At 42.2% G+C, this 19,819-nt stretch overlaps 1 protein-coding gene across 1 annotated transcript in view; it reads left to right on the top strand.

The window, feature by feature from the left end:
* The window catches only part of LOC120380338 (cytosolic phospholipase A2 gamma-like), a 42,215-nt gene that overhangs the window by 8,022 nt on the left and 14,374 nt on the right, over positions 1 to 19,819 (top strand). Inside the window, exons 5-11 of the mRNA XM_039497973.1 lie at positions 2,223 to 2,340; positions 3,266 to 3,406; positions 9,281 to 9,334; positions 12,521 to 12,586; positions 15,968 to 16,006; positions 17,742 to 17,861; positions 18,225 to 18,350. Of these exons, the coding sequence (XP_039353907.1) occupies positions 2,223 to 2,340; positions 3,266 to 3,406; positions 9,281 to 9,334; positions 12,521 to 12,586; positions 15,968 to 16,006; positions 17,742 to 17,861; positions 18,225 to 18,350 (664 nt within the window). The remainder of the gene's footprint in view (positions 1 to 2,222; positions 2,341 to 3,265; positions 3,407 to 9,280; positions 9,335 to 12,520; positions 12,587 to 15,967; positions 16,007 to 17,741; positions 17,862 to 18,224; positions 18,351 to 19,819) is intronic.

Raw genomic sequence — 19,819 nt, forward strand, 5'->3', positions numbered from 1 at the left:
ATCAGCCTTGACAGAGGGTTTTCTCATAAACTTTTATTTTCAATTTACCTAATTTTTCAAGCAAAATAACATTTCAAAAGAAAACTTTAAAATGTTTAATTTCAAAACAGCCAAAATAAAGCATTTAAACCTTTTTACCCTTTTTTCTCAGATGGAAGAATTCAACAAATTTCACCTGACTTCAAAAATAATTTCAATGCTATGAAAATGAATTTTAATTGAATTTACTATTAACTGAAAACCATTGTCTGCCACTACTGCTCCCTAATTACTATTAATTTTGATGGAACTCAGGCTATGTTTACACTGGTGCTGGAAATTTAATTCCCAGTTCAAGGAGACACTTGAGCTGTGATTTAGAACTTAGGTACATTCTCAAGGCGGTTATTCTCTCCCTCTGCTTCTGCTGCTTCAGCTACACCGATATTTTTACCATGTTAGTGCTGGTGTGTCTTCTCCTGGTAATCAGACCTTCCTTCTCCAGGAAAGACATATCCCAAGGCATCTACTTGCTTAGGTGCTTTTGGAAAGTCCACTATGTGTCTAATTGCATCTTCAGGTGCCTAAATATTTTTTTTAAATCTGGGCCGAATTCCCTTAGGTCTATTTGAAAGTCACCACCGTGGACTGTAAATACCCTGTTGTTTGTCCATACAGTGCTGTGACATTCCCCTCTGGTGTTATCTGGACTGGTGATCTGCTAGGTGACTCCAATCCATGACTCTGGGAGCCAGCCTTACCCTGCTCTGCTGTGAGAACCCCCCACTCCTGGGCTGTTCACACACTGCCTCTGGCATGTAAGCTGCTCCTGGGATTGTGCAACCGAATGACACAAGCCAATATCTCCGGTCCCAGAGATAACCCTAGGAGCTTCAGTCTTGCAGTGTCCAGTTATGCCCGCTGGACTCTGCAAGCTTATATGAGTTTGTCAATGTATCAATGACATTGATATGTACCAGGCTTGTTATCCCAAGGGGAGTCTCTGACATGCTCCAGACCAAATGCACTGCTTCAAGTAAAATAAACAAGCAGATTTATTAACTACAAAGATAGATTTAAACTAATGATTTTAAGTCAATTTCAAGTCAGATTTGATCAAATGAAATAAAAGCAAAACACATTCTAAGCTGATCTTAAAGACTAACAGATTTATTTGGGCATAAGCTTTCGTGGGTAAAAAAACCACTTCTATGGAGGCATCAGATGCATCTGAAGAAGTGGGTTTTTTACCCATGAAAGCTTATGCCCAAGTAAATCAGTTAGTTTTAAGGTGCCACCGGACTCCTCATTGGTTTTGTGGGTACAGATTAACAAACATGGCTATCCCCCGATACTAAGCTGATCTTAACACTTTCAATGCCCTTACAAATGTATATGCTTCTCATCACAGCTGGCTGGTTGCCCTTCAGCCAGGCTCTCCCCTTTGATCAGCACTTCAATTGCTTGGTGGTGGTGGTGTCTGTAGATATAGGTGGAAGAGACTGGAAGAGCATGGCAAACGTAACTCACTTGTATCATGTTCTTTCTTCCCTCTTGGCTTTACCCCACCTTCAGAGTTAGGTGAGCATTACCTGGATGATTTAGTTGGTGTTGGTCCTGCTTTGAGCAGGGCGTTGGACTGGATGACCTCCTGAGGTCTCTTCCAACCCTGAGATTCTATGATTCTGTGATTCAACACAGACCCAAATTGACCAAACGAAGGGGAGTGACTCACTTGAGAGTCCAACAGATCCTTTTGTTGCTGCCTAGGCCATCATCCTTTGTTCCTGCAAGGCTGGGCTGGGTTCGTCCCATACAAGTCCTGATGAGGTGTTAACTGCCTCTCCGCTCTTGGAGAGTTTTTGCCTGGGCTTATTTTAAGCCATGAAAACACATTTTCAGCCTCATATGTAGTTGCAATTATAAACTATAACATTACTATAACATTACTGTAACAACAATGCTCAGTGCATCATGGGCCTTCCAAAGACACCCAACATGACAAAATTTGCATTAGATATCACACAATCATATTATAAGGATGAACATGGGGGTGTAGGGTGTTTCCACGAGGTACAGAACCAATGCACACTAGAATGAGGGAACAATGATGAAGATGATGATGGTCTCAGAAAAAAGGGTCTTTCTAATTCCTAGCCTGAACTAATTAGCCAGGAACAGAATTACTGGGAACATCACCGACATTTGTGTATTTCTGTGCTCATCAATTCTTAATTTTCCAGTATGATCAGACCACGTTATCTCAACAAGATGATGCCTCCACAAGTGGGACAAATCCTTATCCCATCTATGCGGCAGTGGAAGCAAAGATATCACATAAAGCAGATGAAAACAGCCCAGGTAAAACAATAACACACTGGTGATATTAATGAGAGAAACCATGTCTGAAATGTCAAGTACTCGATGGAAAAATAAATATTGATGTTGCCTCTTGCCCTTTCTGCTACTGTAAACACTACTAGGTGGAATCACGATTTAATAGAACTGAATGCAATCTAACAATGTATTTTTTTTAGTCTAAAAATGGCCTTTTTAGAAAATGTGGGTTTTTTTGCATAAACTTCTCACATCTATCTATCTATCTATCTATCTATCTATCTATCTATCTATCTATCTATCTATTACATTTTTATCAAGGACTTTACCAAAATGGTTATTGATATTCCTCATTGTAAAAAAGCAAAAAACAAACAAACCAACAAAAACAAACAGGTTTTTCAGTAAATGAAAAATTCCCGTAATTGTTTCAATAGTGACTTTGAAAAACATTTTCAATATAAATTTCTATCAAATAAGTTTGTGGTAAATTGCCCAATGAGGAACAGTTTCAGAAATGAAAAGAACTTGGAAAACTTCAGAAAATATGAAATTGATGTTTGCTTTTTTTGATTAGCTCTACAGTTATATATATCACTTTTAGATTTGACTCATTATGAGTAATTTTTTCTTTATACTTTTGGGTCAGAGTTAGAGATAGGTGGTTGGAGGGAGGGTGGAGGAAGTCTGTGATGGCCCCCAGGCTTCTGGGATATCCAGGGACAGCACATGCTGGCCTAAAGAGGAAACACAAGATGGAGAAGGTCACCATAGAAAATGACTTGAAAATGATCATGGGGTAAAGGAACAGAGTGAAAAGAGAGGTAGGAGGTTAGAGCAAACAGAGTAGCCAGGGAATTGAGAAATTATTACAATCATCCAAGAAGGGGACAACAAGAAGCTGGCACTTGAAAGGGCCTTATTAATAAACCCTATCTATGTTTCACAGGCAACTGGTTTGAATTCACTCCTCATGAGTCTGGCTTTCCCGGCCTAGGGGCATTTGTGTGCACAAAAAACTTGGGAAGCAAATTCAAGAACGGGAAGTTGAAAGATAACGGCGAAGAGAAAAGTATTTGCTACCTGCAAGGTAAGCATTCAAGTCCCTGATTCTCAGCCAATAGATAGATATGTATTGCAGGTGTGTTACCCAGGGTTTTCAGAACCCAAAGCAGTGGTAACTTAACTGTTTCACTCCAGGCTTTGTCAGAAATAAATCAATGGGAACACATCAAATAAATGGGAGGATAATCAATAGTGCATCTGAGACTAGGGTGTATGATTTCAAAAGGGCTAATTTTACTAAATTAAGGCGACTAGTTAGGGAAGTGGACTGGGCTAACATATTTAGGGATCTAAGGGCAGATGACGCCTGGGGTTACTTCAAGTTGAAGTTGCAGGAGTTGTCAGAGGCATGTATCCCGAGAAGGGGGAAACGGCTCGTAGGTAGCAGTTTTAGACCGAGCTGGATGAGCAAGCGTCTTAGAGGGGTCATTAAGAAAAAGCAGAAAGCGTACCAGGAGTGGAAAATGGGAGGGATCAGCAAGGAAACCTACCTTATTGAGGTCAGAGGGTGCAGGGAAGCTGTGAGAAAGGCAAAGCGACGAGTGGAGATGGATCTAGCGAAGGGGATTAAAACCAATAGCAAACGGTTTTTTAGCCATATAAATAGGAAGAAAACCAAGAAAGAAGAAGTGGGACCGCTTAAAACTTTAAATGGAGTGGAGATTAGGGATAATCTTGGAATGGCACAATATCTGAACGAATACTTTGCCTCTGTCTTTAATGAGGCTAATGAAGGGCTAAGGAATAGTGATAGAGGGACCGATGGGAATGAAGATATGGGGGTAGACATTACGGTAGCTGAGGTAGAAGCCAAACTGGAACAGCTTAACGGAAGTAAATCGGGGGGCCCGGATAATCTTCATCCTAGAATATTAAGGGAATTGGCGAGGGATATTGCTAGCCCGTTAGCGATAATCTTTAATAAATCCCTAAATTCGGGGATTGTACCGACTGACTGGAGATTAGCTAATGTAGTTCCTATATTCAAGAAGGGGAAAAAAAGTGACCCAGGGAATTATAGGCCTGTTAGTCTAACATCTGTAGTATGCAAAATCATGGAAAAAATCTTAAAAGAGAGAGTGGTTCCGGAGCATGAGGCCGATGGCAACTGGGATAGATTACAGCATGGATTTACGAAAGGTAGATCGTGCCAAACCAACTTGATCTCCTTCTTTGAGAGAGTAACAGATTTTTTAGACAAGGGAAATGCGGTGGATCTCATATATCTGGATTTCAGTAAGGCGTTTGATACGGTACCGCATGAAGAATTACTGGTTAAATTGGAAAAGATGGGGATCGAAGTGAAAATCCAGAGGTGGCTAAGGAGCTGGTTAAAGGGGAGACTGCAGAGGGTAGTATTGAAGGGGGAACTGTCCGGTTGGAGGGGGGTTACCAGTGGAGTTCCTCAAGGCTCGGTTTTGGGTCCGATTTTATTCAATCTATTTATTGCTGACCTGGGAACCAAGAGTAGGAGTGGGCTGATAAAGTTTGCGGATGACACCAAGTTGGGGGGTATTGTCAATTCGGAAGAGGATCGGGATATTCTAAATGGAGATATAGATTACCTTTAAAACTGGAGTATTAGTAACAGGAAGAAATTCAATAGTGAGTATTTTAAGGTTATGCATTTAGGGATGTCTAACAAGAACTTTAGTTATAAGCTGGGGACGCACCAGTTGGAAGTAACGGAGGAGGAGAAGGACCTAGGAGTCCTGGTTGATCGCAAGATGACTATGAGTAGGCAATGTGCTGTGGCCGTTAAAAAAGCTAATGCGGTCTTGGGTTGCATTAGGCGGGGTATTTCTAGTAGGGATAAGGAGGTGCTAGTCCCGTTATATAAGGCGCTGGTGAGACCTCATTTGGAGTATTGTGTGCAGTTTTGGTCTCCTATGTTTAAGAAGGATGAATTCAAACTAGAACAGGTACAAAGAAGGGCCACTAGAATGATCCGAGGAATGGAAGGCCTTTCGTATGAAAGGAGACTTGAGGAGCTCGGTTTGTTTTCCTTAACCAAAAGAAGGATGAGAGGAGATATGATTACACTCTTTAAATATATCAGAGGGATAAATACCAGGGAAGGAGAAGAATTATTTCAGCTCAGTGCTAATGTGGACACGAGGACGAACGGATATAAACTGTCAGTCAGGAAATTCAGGCTTGAAATTAGACGAAGGTTTCTAACCATCAGGGGAGTGCAATACTGGAACAGTCTACCGAGGGAAACAGTGGGGGCGAAGGACCTCCACGACTTTAAGATTAAGCTAGATAAGTTTATGGAGGGGATGGTATGATAGGATAACGGGCTTAGTCAATAGGTCAATTATGTGCCTGGTATGATGTAACCTTTTCCAGAGGGTTTGGCTGGAGAGTCTTGCCCGCATGCTCGGGGTTCAGCTGACCGCCATATTTGGGGTCGGGAAGGAATTTTCCTCCAGGGAAGATTGGCTATGGCCCTGGAGGTTTTTCGCCTTCCTCCGAAGCATGGGGCAGGGTTCACTTGCTAAGGAGTGGGTGGATCGGCTTATGTGGCCTGCATCTTGCAGGAGGTCAGACTAGATGATCATAATGGTCCCTTCTGATCTTGAATTCTATGATTCTATGATTCTATGATTCTATGATCAATTTTCATCTGATAAATGATTGATACAAGTAAGCGTGCTCTTAACTAAAATAACAATTTATTAGATTTAAACACATCCAAACATAAGCAATAGGTTTAGAACATCCCAAATCATTATCTAGAATCTGAGATGGTATTGAGTACTTTGCAGCAGGATGGTAATGGCAAGGTGCTTTCCCGCTGGGGAGTATGGTGTCATGAAAAACATCTCTCTGGATAGCTGCAGAGAATTTCCCCAAAGTAAACTCTATTATCTAGCCCTTTTTATAACTAACTTTTACAAAATACATGGATCATAGTGACCCCCTACTGGGTCATCACTTCTCCCAACATCAATAAACTAGTTGTCAACTAACTTTCCTAACAAACTTAGTCATAATAAACTTCTATATTAAAGGCAGAAGCTGCAAACCTACAGCTAGCATATGATCTTGCCTCAAGAAGCCCTGTTTGTTCAAATTAATCCTTAACTATGTGGTGTTCTAGTTTTGTTTTTTTAATTCATGATGGCTAAATGTACATAATATGATTGCAATTGGTTTCATCAAATTCTGGGGTACACGCACCCCTCAAATCTGGGGCAACAAATCAATCACGTTATTCTAATGCAGCATGAGATCTACCTCATATTATAGACCTGTTAGGAATGTTTCCAGACACCCAATCCCGTAGGTCTCATCCCAATTTCAGAGCACCCTTGCCAGTTGCTTGTACCTACTCAGCTTTCCTTCCCCCCATTCAATCTTCCTTCTGTACCCACACCATAATTTCCACCTCACTCATGACATTCACTCACATGTAACCCCCTTTGCTCACCCTTCTTCCACCATCTCATCCGTTTGTCAACCCACTTAGATCCTGCTGAAATGTTAGCATTTATATAGATAGCACATCCATCCACAGATATCAATATGCTTTCCAAAAATTAGTATCAAGATACCCATTTTACAGAGAAGAGAACTGAGTCACTGAGAGGGGAAGTGGCTTCTCCAAGGTCATGAAGGTCAGAAATGAGGGGTGAAGGAATAGAAGTCAGGTGTCCTAATGCCTAAGCTACTTCTCTGTCATTAGAGCTGGGATTTTCTAAGGAGCCTAGGGAAGTTAGGAAGCCCAACTTGCATTGAATGTGAGTGGAATTTGGGCACCGAACTCCCATGGTCTCCTTTGAAAATCCCTGCCAGGAACATTAATCTTCCTACTAGTTAATATAACAGTGTAAGCATGTCTTCCTCTTTATATTTATTTATTTAGATAGGGAATTTCCAAAGGGTTTAAAAGGATGAGGCCATTGTGTATGTGTGTGTATGAAGGGAGGAGATTTTCAAAGGGATGAAGGACAGTTAGGCACTCAATTCCCATACAAATTCAGTGGGCTTTGGGGTTGTGATTTAGAAGCTTAATCATAGAATCATAGAATATCAGGGTTGGAAGGGACCTCAGGAGGTCATCTAGTCCAATCCCCTGCTCAAAGCAGGACCAATCCCCAACTAAATCATCCCAGCCAGGGCTTTGTCAAGACTGACCTTAAAAACCTCCAAGGAAGGAGATTCCACCACCTCCCTAGGTAACCCATTCCAGTGCTTCACCATCCTCCTAGTGAAAAAGTTTTCCTAATATCCAACCTAAACCTCCCCCACTGCAACTTGAGACCATTACTCCTTGTTCTGTCATCTGGTACCACTGAAAACAGTCTAGATCCATTGTCTTTGGAACCCCCTTTCAAGTAGTTGAAAGCAGCTAACAAATCCCCCCTCATTCTTCTCTTCTGCAGACTAAATCATCCCAGTTCCCTCAGCCTCTCCTCATAAGTCATGTGCTCCAGCCCCCTAATCATTTTTGTTGCCCTCTGCTGGACCCTTTCCAACTTTTCCGCATCCTTCTTGTAGTGTGGGGCCCAAAACTGGACACAGAACTCCAGATGAGGCCTCACCAATGCCGAATAGAGGGCAATCTGCGGCAATGCTCCTACTTATACAGCCCAAAATGCCATATAAGGATCATTTGAAGTCAATGACATCTGTGCTCCTAAGCCAGTTAGTTGCTTTTGAAAATCTCACCCTGGATATCAAACTGACTTACTTCCTTTGAATATTCCAGCTTCAGTCATTCATTCAAATTTGGACTATACCAATCAAACACAGTCCATCCTAGCTCTGGGTGCCTTTGACAGTACTTCAAAATATATCTCCTAATGTATGATATCTCCAGCAATTATTTATCCTAAAGGGGGAAAATAAACTTTCCAACAGTAAGGGTAGGTAAACTCTGGATTAGGTTTCCAAGGGAGGATGTGGAATCCCCATCACTGGAGGTTTTTAAGAACAGGTTGGACAAACATCTGTCAGGGATGGTCTAGATTTATTTGGTCCTGCCTCACTCTGGGAGGATACACAAAAAGACCTCTCAAGGTCCCTTCTAGACCTATATTTCCATGATCCTGAGATAAAAGTAATCCCATTAAGATTATAAACATAATAAATACATTTAACACACCCATCTCTCAACTCACTGTAGGGCAGAGATGTTCCAAAAGTTATCAAACTCTGAGCAGGTAATGTTCTTTCTTTCTTTCTTTCTTTCTTTCTTTCTTTCTTTCTTTCTTTCTTTCTTTCTTTTGTTTGTAAGGCACCTAACACAATGGGGTCATTCTTCATTGCTGGGTCACATAGGCACTGTGATACTACAAATATTAATACTAATTATTAAGGCTGTTCAAAAGTTGGTATTTACATTTATAGGAAATGTGGAAATTTGTTTATACTCCAAATCAGGACTAAAACACAAAATTTCGACCTTTCCCACAAAATGATTTCCATTTTGGTTCAATTGAAATGTTCTATTTTTATAAAATTGAAACATTGCCTTCCTATTTCTGTAATAGTTTCATTTACACTGAATTGTAAAAGCCAATAAATTTGGGAATGAAAGGTAATTTAAAAATGAAAAAAATGAAAGGTTCTGTTCCAATGGGTCAGCATGCCTCCTTTCACATTGGAAAGTTTAAATTTTGACAAAAGAGTATTTTCTGATGTAAAAATATTACATTGGAAATTTGTTGACTGCCTCAATTCAAAATAAGTTTTTTCAGTCATGGATGAATGTGTGAATCAAATTGCAAAAGCACATAACCCATCAGAGATTGGCCTGCCAGTGCCCTCTTGACTTTTCTACCAGTGGGGCTTTTATCCAGGCAACTCTTTATGTAGTATTAAAGGGAGAGGTCTTGATGAACTCTGACTTGTGCCATTGTAAATAAGGTCTTTTCCTTCTTGTTTTCAGGTTTATGGGGAAGTGTCTTTGGAAGCATGGAGGAAAACATGAAATATTTAAAAGGTACTGACGTTTCTGCGTATTGAAGTTATGGACAGGTCATCAGTGGAGTCAGCACAGGTCTCCAGTGGAGAAGCTACTGCACCATTCTGTAGCAATGATCCCAATTCCCTACTGGTTATCATAGTGGCACTGTCATGTGTCCAACAATCTCTGTATTAGCAGTAGCCTAAAGTAACCCATGGGTGTCTTCCAATTGTGGATGGGTTGGATTTTCAAGGGTGCCAAAGGGAGATAGAGCACCTAACTCTCATTTTTGCCTTTCAAAATCTTCAGCATGCCAGATAATTTCCATATTATTATATCTAAAGATAAGATTTTCAAAGTTTACTTGGGTGTTTGGATCCTAATTTCCACTAATTTTAAAGAAGAGTTGGGCATAATCTAATCTCATGCTTCAGGTCTCAGCCAGTCACCTGCAGGAATCAGGAAGGAATTTGTTCCCTGGTGCACATTTGTAAACTGTTTCTTAATTATTCTTAACCTTCCTTTGAAGCATCCAAAATGAACCATCTCTAGAGATGGGACTCCAGCTGGGGTAGGCTGATGGTCTGAGGTGGTACTGAGAATTTTGTTTCTAGATGCCTGGTTGGTGAGTCATGCTACAGGTCCAACAGATTAGGGGTCAGGAAGGAATTTTCCCCCAGGTCACATTGGCAGGAACTATGGAGATTTATTCACCTTTCTTAGCAGCATTGTGTGCAGGCCACCTGCTGAGATTATATAGGCATGTCTTACCTAATCATTCCCTGCCATTGCAGGACCTCTGTCTCATGTGCACCTCAGTATCTCCTGTTCTCAGGCTGTGGCACACAACAGTTCAGCAGTGCCTCAGTTTAAATGAGGTCACTGGGTTCCACTAGGGATATCTGTGTGAAATGTAATGGCCTTCTCATCTCAAACTCTACAAGTGCATGGAACAATGAAATTCAGTTCCTTTAGGTGGCTTTGAAATTCTCAGTTTAGATGAAATCCTGATCTGGAACTTCATACTAATTTTGGAACTATCTACACTTAGGGCTTGGCTACACTTGAGAGTTGCAGCGCTGGGAGTTTACAGCGCTGGTCATCCAGCTGTGTAGGAACAGCGCTGGTGTGTGGCCACACTCACAGCTACCAGCGCTGGTGTGTGGCCACATTTGCAGCATTTGCAGCGCTGTTGGGAGTGATGCATTATGGGCAGCTATCCCAGCGTTCAAGTGGCAGCAACGTGCTTTTCAAAAGAGGGGGGTGGGGTGGGGTGTAGTGTGACAGGGAGTGGGGGAGAGAGAGAGAGTGGATTTTTGGAGCCAACACTGTGTGTTAGCTTCCTGCCTTGCAAAATCAGAAAATGTTCCTGACCCCTTAGCCTTAACTCTTAACTGCAAACAGCCTGCATCCAACGGACTCCCTTTCTTCCCTCTGCCCCCGCTGTTTCTCTGTCAAGCAAACACTCACTCCCTGCCTGCCTCATTCACAGGGGTTATCTCATTTGATTGTTCACAGTCAGGTACAGATTGATCACAGCAAACAGGAGCTGTGTTTGGTTTTTAGATAAGCAGCTCCCGGAGCACCGGAGCTCCGGAGCTCCGAGTTCACAACAAAACAAAGAGAGGCTGCATAACAAAACAAAGAGAGTAATTTAGTTAAAAGCATTCTGGGATATCTGCTAATACCCTGGAGGCCAATAACAGCACTGGTGTGTGTCCACACTTGATGAGCAGCGCTGGATCACCAGCACTGCACTCGCTACACCCCAAGCAGACCAGGTGTTCAGCCAGCGCTGCAGCCAGGGAGTTGCAGCACTGGATGTGCCTTGCAGGTGTGGACAGTTACTAAGTTGCAGCGCTGGAAAGCCTCCACCAGCGCTGCAACTCTCAAGTGTAGCCAAGCTCTTAGGCAAATTCTGGCCTCACTTACACCTGTATAAATCAGGAGCAAATGATTAGCAGTCAGTGGAATTCCCCTTACTTCACACCAGTGTAAGTGACATCGGGCCCACTGTACGGAGGTATCAGGGAAATCCGAAACTAGTTGATTAGTTACTGATGATTTTAAAGGGAAGCAAATGCTCAATACTGGCCTTAATATTTGTGGTGGTGTTTAAAAAAAGAAAAATAATGATCAGATAATGCCTAGATTATAAAACCTAGATAATGATAAAATCTAAGGTTTGATTCTGGTTTCAGGCTGATTTTACACAGTGACAAATTGTGTCTTCATTTACAGTACCATGAATCAGGAATAATTCCAGTGAAAACAGCAGAGTTACTTTTGAATAGAGCCAGTTCAAACATTTTGACTAAATGTTTTCCACCAGAAAATCCTGCTTTGTGATAATCAAAAGTTTTGTGGAAATATGTTGATTCTGATAAAATTTTTGATGGAAAATTTTCAAAATGCTACAAAATCAAAATGGAGTATTTTGTTTTGACTTTATCATTTTTTTTCAATTTTATTATTTCATTTGGTTTCAACTTTTATATTTTTTTAACTAGCTAGCTAAAAATATCATATATTAACTTATATTTTATATTATATATTTATAGGTCTTATTTTTGTTACCTTATAATGCTTCACTAGTTGTTCAAAGGAAACATTTAGTGCGGTCATTTTGATAATTCTGAATTGAAATATTTCACAATTTCAATCCTTCAAGATATTTTGAACTTTTTACTTTTTGAATCAATTTGAGATGAAAACAAATTTCAGAATCTCCAAAGTTTCCCACAGGCTAGAATTTCTGTTCCTTACCCACTATCCTTCTGAGTTACACTAATGCAGATCAGACCAAAACATGTCCCTGATGTCTAGAGTTAAGAAAACCTCAAACCTTAAAGAAAAAAAAATGACTGCTCTTTAAAAACCCTGGGTGACAGATATTCAATACCTTGTAACTGAATTTTGATTTCCTAGCTCAGTGGTTATCAATCCCATTTTTTTTAAATCTGCAGGTGTCTAAAAATTTTCAAATAGAGGAGCTTCGGAAATCTTAGACAAAATCTGCAGACCCCAAGGGGTCCACAGACCATAGGTTGAAAACCACTATTTTATGGTAATGACAACCTTTTGTGGACCCCTTAGACATGGTCTGCAGACCCCTAGGATCCATGGACTACAGGTTAAAACCCACAGTCCTAGATGATATGGTTAGTGACCTTAACTTTGTGAAATGACTCATAATTCATGTGTTTTCTTTTCTGTTTTCAGAGCTTGTTCTTCAAATATTTTCCGGAGGACTGCGAGGAGAACATCAGTATGCAGTAGGTGGAGCAGGTGAGTCATTCTATTTCTGGAACCAAGGGCCAGTTCTTCTTAAAACTCACATTGGGTTTATCCTGCCATGACTTCACTGATATGAATGAGCTATTTCTGATCTGCACCACTATGAGAAGCTACGGCTGCAGTACAGCCCCCCCCGCATCATAGATGAGGAAAACAGCAACAGTTCTTCTGCCAGAGAAGAGTTAATAGGAGAAGCAAAAGTGGATGGGAACCTGGGAGGCAGTGACCATGATATGGTCGAGTTCAGGATCCTGACACAAGGAAAAAAGGAGAGCAGCAGAATACGGACCCTGGATTTCCGAAAAGCAGACTTTGACTCCCTCGGGGAGATGATGGGCAGGATCCCATGGGAAAATAACATGAGGGGGAAAGGAGTCCAGGAGAGCTGGCTGTATTTTAAAGAATCCTTACTGAAGTTGCAGGAAAAAAACGTCCTGATGTGTAGGAAGAATAGTAAATATGGCAGGCGACCAGCTTGGCTCAACAGTGAAATCCTTGCTGATCTTAAATGCAAAAAAGAAGCTTACAAGAAGTGGAAGATTGGACAAATGACCAGGAAGGAGTATAAAAATATTGCTCAGGCATGCAGGAGTGAAATCAGGAAGGCCAAATCACACTTGGAGTTGCAGCTAGCAAGAGATGTTAAGAGTAACAAGAAGGGTTTCTTCAGGTATGTTAGCAACAAGAAGAAAGTCAAGGAAAGCGTGGGCCCCTTACTGAATGAGGGAGGGAACCTAGTGACAGAGGATGTGGAAAAAGCTAATGTACTCAATGATTTCTTTGCCTCTGTATTCACAAACAAGGTCAGCTCCCAGACTGCTGCACTGGGCAACACAGTATGGGGAGAAGGTGACCAGCCCTCTGTGGAGAAAGAAGTGGTTTGGGACTATTTAGAAAAACTGGACGAGCACAAGTCTATGGGGCCGGATGCGCTGCATCCGAGAATGCTAAAGGAGTTGGTGGATGTGATTGCAGAGCCATTGGCCATTATCTTTGAAAACTCATGGCAAATGGGGGATGTCCCGGATGACTGGAAAAAAGGTTACTGTAGTGCCCATCTTTAAAAAAGGGAAGGAGGAGGATCCGGGGAACTACAGGCCAGTCAGCCTCATCTCAGTCCCTGGAAAACTCATGAAGCAGGTCCTCAAGGAAACAATTCTGAAGCACTTAGAGGAGAGAAAAGTGATCAGGAACAGTCAGCATGGATTCACCAAGGGCAAGCCATGCCTGACTAACCTAATTGCCTTCTATGAGGAGATAACTGGCTCTGTGGATGAGGGGAAAGCAGTGGATGTGTTATTCCTTGACTTTAGCAAAGCTTTTGATATGCTCTCCCACAGTATTCTTGCCAGCAAGTTAAAGAAGTATGGGCTGGATGATTGGACTATAAGGTGGATAGAAAGCTGGCTAGATCGTCGGGTTCAACGGGTAGTGATCAATGGCTCCATGTCTAGTTGGCAGCCGGTTTCAAGTGGAGTGCCCCAAGGGTTGGTCCTGGGACCGGTTTTGTTCAATATCTTCATTAATGATCTGGAGGATGGCGTGGAATGCACTCTCAGCAAGTCTGCAGATGACACTAAACTGGGAGGAATGGTTGATACGCTGGAGGGTAGGGATAGGATACAGAGGGACCTAGACAAATTAGAGGATTAGGCCAAAAGAAACCTGATGAGGTTCAACAAGGACAAGTGCAGAGTCCTGCACTTAGGATGGAAAAATCCCATTCACTGTTACAGACTAGGGACTGAATGACTAGGAAGAAGTTCTGCAGAAAAGGACCTAGGGGTTAAAGTGGACGAGAAGCTGGATATGAGTCAACAGTGTGCCCTTGTTGCCAAGAAGGCTAACGGCATTTTGGGCTGTATAAGTAGAGGCATTGCCAGGAGATCGAGGGATGTGATCATTCCCCTCTATTCGACATTGGTGAGGCCTCATCTGGAGTACTGTGTCCAGTTTGATGGTTTGATCCAGTATGGCCATTCTTATGTTTTTGTGCTGAACTACTCAGGTGGATGGGGAGGATGACTGATTTTTTTGACTGGCTGTGTGAGTTAAGTGTCATAGAGGTGATAATTATAGAATACTAATGAGGTGTTGGTTTGCTTCTCATGGGAGGTCTACAAGAACCAGTATATTTTAAGCTTTTCACTGGTAGGTGGACTTATCCCAGTGGGCCCAAATGGCCTCCTCAGAGCAAAGTCAGCATGAGGTGGCTCAAACCCCAAACTCATTTTCATTTGAGCCTGAGTGGGAAATGTTCCCTACCCTTATCTGATTGTACCTGTGGAAAATCCAGTGACTTCAGGTTTGGCAGTGTTTTCTGAAGAGGCATTTCTGTTGGTGTCCTTGTGCCATTACAATCCCTCGCCACATGGGAATATCACCTTTTATAACCCTAAACCTCTGCTAAGAATTGGCTGGGTGGAGTTGTTCCAGGTACAGAGGGTGTTTGAAGTTGATACAAGAAGGACATTTAGAGAGGGATGAAAGTGTGCATTGTGGGGGTCAGGCTGACAAGTGAGGAAGATAATTTTAGTGCTTGAATATGGAGCAGACTGCACAGAGCCAGCTGTGGGTGGTTGGAAGCCAGAGAGGAGCTAACTATATAGTCCTAATGAGCTTTTGTATTATTTCTTCTAAGACAGCTGTCAGAAACGGACATGCCTACACATGGAAGATGTGGGTATTGTATTCCTCGGATCTCTGGGCCTGATTCACCTCTCCGATACGGGGCTTAACCCAGTTCAATTCAGTTAAATTAGACAACCCCCTGCAAGGAACAGAGTTTCTTGTAGTTACTTCTCTGTCTCAACTGCCTGACAGATAGAGGTGAACTTTCCTTTACCTCTATAGGTCCAGGACCAGCTGGGTGATGCTAAGCAGTGGTGGTTGCATTTATCCTAGAATGCCCAAAAGGCCTCCTCAGAATTTAGTCAGCAAGAAGCAGCTCAAAGCTGAAACTGGTTGACATTTCAGTATGTGTGGTGAATATCCCCATCCTTCTCTGTTTGCACCTATGGAGAAACCCATGATTGTGGGTTTGGCAGCATGGCTGAAAGGAGTTTCTTGTGGGCTCCTTGTTCCATTGCAATCCTGCACCACATGGGAATGTCACCCATTGTGACCCCAACATTCTGTTAAGAGTTGGTCTTGGTGGAGTTGTGCTAGGTACTGAAGATGTTTCAGATTCATGGAAGAAGGTGTTGCAGGGTGGGACCAAAGAGGGGGCTGATGGACTCAGGTTGACAGATGAGAAAAATGCTGCTAATGTTTGAATTTCGGACAGGCTGGTGGGGACAGGCTCTGGGTGTTAGGAGGCCAGAGAATCAGTAACTACATAATTCTAACTGGTGGTTTGATTGTTTCTTGCAGAAAACACATCAGAAATGGCCATGCCTCCACTTGGAGGAGGTAAGTCATTATATAGCTGGTGTGACAAAGTTCCTCCTCTACCTTGGTGGGTCCTGTGCTTCAGATTTGCTCACCTCAGTGATCTTCCCCACAGTCCGGGTCAACTTCTCCTGTGTCTGATCAGGAGTTGGGAGGTTTGGGGGGAACCCGGGCCCGCCCTCTACTCCGGGTTCCAGCCCAGGGCCCTGTGGATTACAGCTGTCTATAGTGCCTCCTGTAACAGCTGCATGACAGCTACAACTCCCTGGGTTACTTCCCCATGGCCTCCTCCAAACACCTTCTTTATCCTCACCACAGGACCTTCCTCCTGGTGTCTGATAACACTTGTACTCCTTAGTCCTCCAGCACCACACCCTCTCACTCTCAGCTCCTTGCGCCTCTTGCTCCCAGCTCCTCACTCACACTTCCTCTCCTCTGGCTCCCCCTCGCCTGACTGGAGTGAGCTCCTTTTTAAACCCAGGTGCCTTGATTAGCCTGCCTTGATTGGCTGCAGGTGATCTAATCAGCCTATCTGCCTTAATTGGTTCTAGCAGGTTCCTGATTACTCTAGTGCAGCCCCTGCTCTGGTCACTCAGGGAACAGAAAACTACTCATCCAGTGACCAGTATATTTGCCCTCTACCAGACTCCTGTACCCCACTGGCCTGGGTCTGTCACACTGGATATACAGATTGTCATTCACAGCCATTATTAACTACCACCCCTCCCCCTCCCCCAGCTCTGCCATGCCACATGACAGTCTATTCTTTAATGATGGGATTTTCAAAAGAATATAAAATGTAATGGAAGTTAAGTTCCTACCTCCCTGAGGTTTGCTTGGTAATTGTAGCTCCAGTTCTTCAAGATGCTGATGAATAACTTCAGCATCAATGGTGGGATTTTTTTAAATGAGCCTAATGGAATTAGATACCTGACTTCCATTCAGTTTCAATAGAAGTTGGGTACCTAAATCCTAAATCTATAGGGTGAAATCCATAGGGAATACACTTCTACCTGGCATGTGCATTTATCTCTACAGGGCTCAAGTTGTTTTCACATCAGCACTAGAACACATTGAAAAGTGTTTTCTGCAAGAAGTTGGGGAAGGTTCAGACAATAAACCAAAACTGAGACTGATTTTTAATTCAGTTTTCAAAAGCTGGATATGGTAAAACATTTCAGTTTTTGGTAAAATGTATGAGAGAAAAAATGCTCATTTTCAAAGTTAAAAAAAATAATAAAACAAAATAATTTATGTGAAACCAAACCAGTGAATAAAGTTTATTGTGTTACACAAGAGGTCAGACTAGTTGACTGCCATGGTCTCTTCTGGCCTTGGAATATATCAATGGATTATTTTAATCAAAATTTGTGTTTTCAGTTTTTCATCTGAAAACCAGTTCTTTTTAACCAAAATTCCAGTTTGGATGAACAGTCATTTTCAATAAAAAAAATAAATACATAAATAAAATTTGAGGAGTCCTGGTCATCCCCAGGTAGCTCACATCGTAAGCTAGGTGTCAGTGGAAGGTGAATTCTAACCATTACACTCCTTCTACTGAAGTGTGGCCTGATGTTCTAGGACACCAGGTACAAACAGATTCAGTAGCCAGGTGTCTGACCCTACACTGGCCATTGCATCCCTGCTTTCAAGAGACTTTGGGCACTGAGGACATGAGTCTTTCCTCTCTCCACATCTGGGGGCTCACAGGATAAACAGCTGCCTGCTGCCCACATTATGTTCTCTTTCCTCCCAGGTACTCATTGCACTTGTGCACATTGTCGGAGTGCCCTCCTCCTCCTGGAGTTTCACAGTCATGCCTCAGCTGGGGAAGACTGCAAGGGAGTCTTTGAGAAGCTGAAGGAAGTCCTGAAAGGCAAGTGGACCAGCGGGACTAGATTTACCACCTGTCCCTGTGCCTAATCATTTAAAATGGGATTTTCAAATGGGTCTAAAGTTGACTTCCTTAGGCACCTTAGGTAATCCCAGTTACCAGGTGAATGAATTGATGCCTGCTTTGGTTCCATGACAACATAACAATATTTTCACAAATGCCCAGGGCTGTTCCAGTACACACAGGCTGAGGTTTTCAAAAGGGCCTAAGGGAGTTAACACCCCAAATCCTCCATGGAAGCTGGGCACTGAAACTGCCTTTGCCCCCCTTTGAGAATCCCTGTGCCCCTGAACACATCTAAAGCTTGTCCCAAATCTAACCTAATTTCACCCATTATTTAAGCAGAACACAAGGGCAAGAATTCCTACCAGAAGTGCTGTGAAATGAGCGACACCTGGAGTTCAAAGACCTTGTCAGCAAGAATGGAAGAGTGTGCTGAATTCGGCAGGATTTTTGAAACAGAACATGGAGGCAAGTTTTATAGAAATCTTTTGTCACTTAGATGGGGCTTTTCAAAGAAAGCCAGCCTCTTGACTTTCTGAATTATTGCTCCAGAGGTGGGAGCAAAGAACCAGGTGTGTCCTAAAAGGAAGAACATTCGTAATTTAACAATTTTTCTGCATAATTCATCATTCCAAGTGTTTCAACTCTTCCTTCCCCTCACTCCCCATCATTTTAAGGGGGAAACCAAGAGAGTTCTGACAACTCTTCTGGTAAAAAGAGCGAGGAGTACTTGTGGCACCTGAGAGACTAGCAAATTTATTTAAACATAAGCTTTCGTGGGCTAAAACACACTTAATCGGATGCATGCAGTGGAAAACACAGTAGGAATATATGAAACACGGAAAACATGAAAAAACGGGTGTTGCCATACCAACTATAACAAGTGTAATCAGTTAAGGTTGGCTATTGTCAGCTGGAGAAAAAAAACTTTTGTAGTGATAATCAGGATAGCCCATTTCCAACAATTGACAAAAAGGTGTGAGTAACAGTAAGGGGAATAGTTCTAGTTTGTGTAATGACCCATCCACTCCCAGTCTTTATTCAAGCCTAATTTAATGGTGTCTATTCCCAGTGATTTAGATTTTTGAATTTGGCTTGGTCACAATATGGTTTTTATTTTTTTCCGATTTTTAATTGCTTTAAATTTTCACAGCTGTGGAAAATTATGGGGAAAGAAACTATAATTTAATGGCAGCAGATGCAGAGAGTCAGCAAGTTAAAGCTTTATAAATGGTTAAAATGCAAACTGTCAACATCACATTCAAAATATACAAAGTTAATATCCTCAAATCAACAAATCTCACCTGTTTTTACAATTCATTTGCTACTCCTAACTTTCCTAGGCACTTTTGAAAATCCCACTGGGCACCTATCTACATCTTTAGGTTAGATCCACCCCTGATTTTCCCTCCAGGCTTCTGGCAGGTAGAGGTTTAGGGTTACACCAAGCACGTGCTTACACCCCTGATATTTAGCCTATCTTCCATGAGCTTATCTAGTTGGCTTTTTTATGTCATTTGTATTTTGACCATCACAACATTCCATGGCAATGAGTTCCACAGGTTAATTGTGTGCAAAAACTATTTCCTTTTGTTTGTATTAAACCTGCTGCCTACTAATTTCAGCCACTCTTCACTCCCGCCCATTCACTCCATAACCCACTTGTTCCATGCACATGTGCTGCTCTCTCCTCACACTCCATCCTTATTCCATGTCCTGTCATAATAGAGCTGCTCCTGATTTATGCCTGTGTAAATGCAAAGAAACTTCCATTTTCAGTGGGGGATACAACCACTCCTAATGGCCCAGCATGTAGGAGAACTTGCATCATGATGTTCTGGCAGTTGGTCTGGGAGCTAGAATACCAGACAGGCACACCCTGTTCTTCTGAGTCCTGCAGCCCCAGGGGAAGATCCCCTCTGTTTTTACTGAAATTA

The sequence above is a fragment of the Mauremys reevesii genome, linkage group 13 (genome assembly GCF_016161935.1).
Source record: "Mauremys reevesii isolate NIE-2019 linkage group 13, ASM1616193v1, whole genome shotgun sequence".
NCBI lineage: Eukaryota > Metazoa > Chordata > Testudines > Geoemydidae > Mauremys > Mauremys reevesii.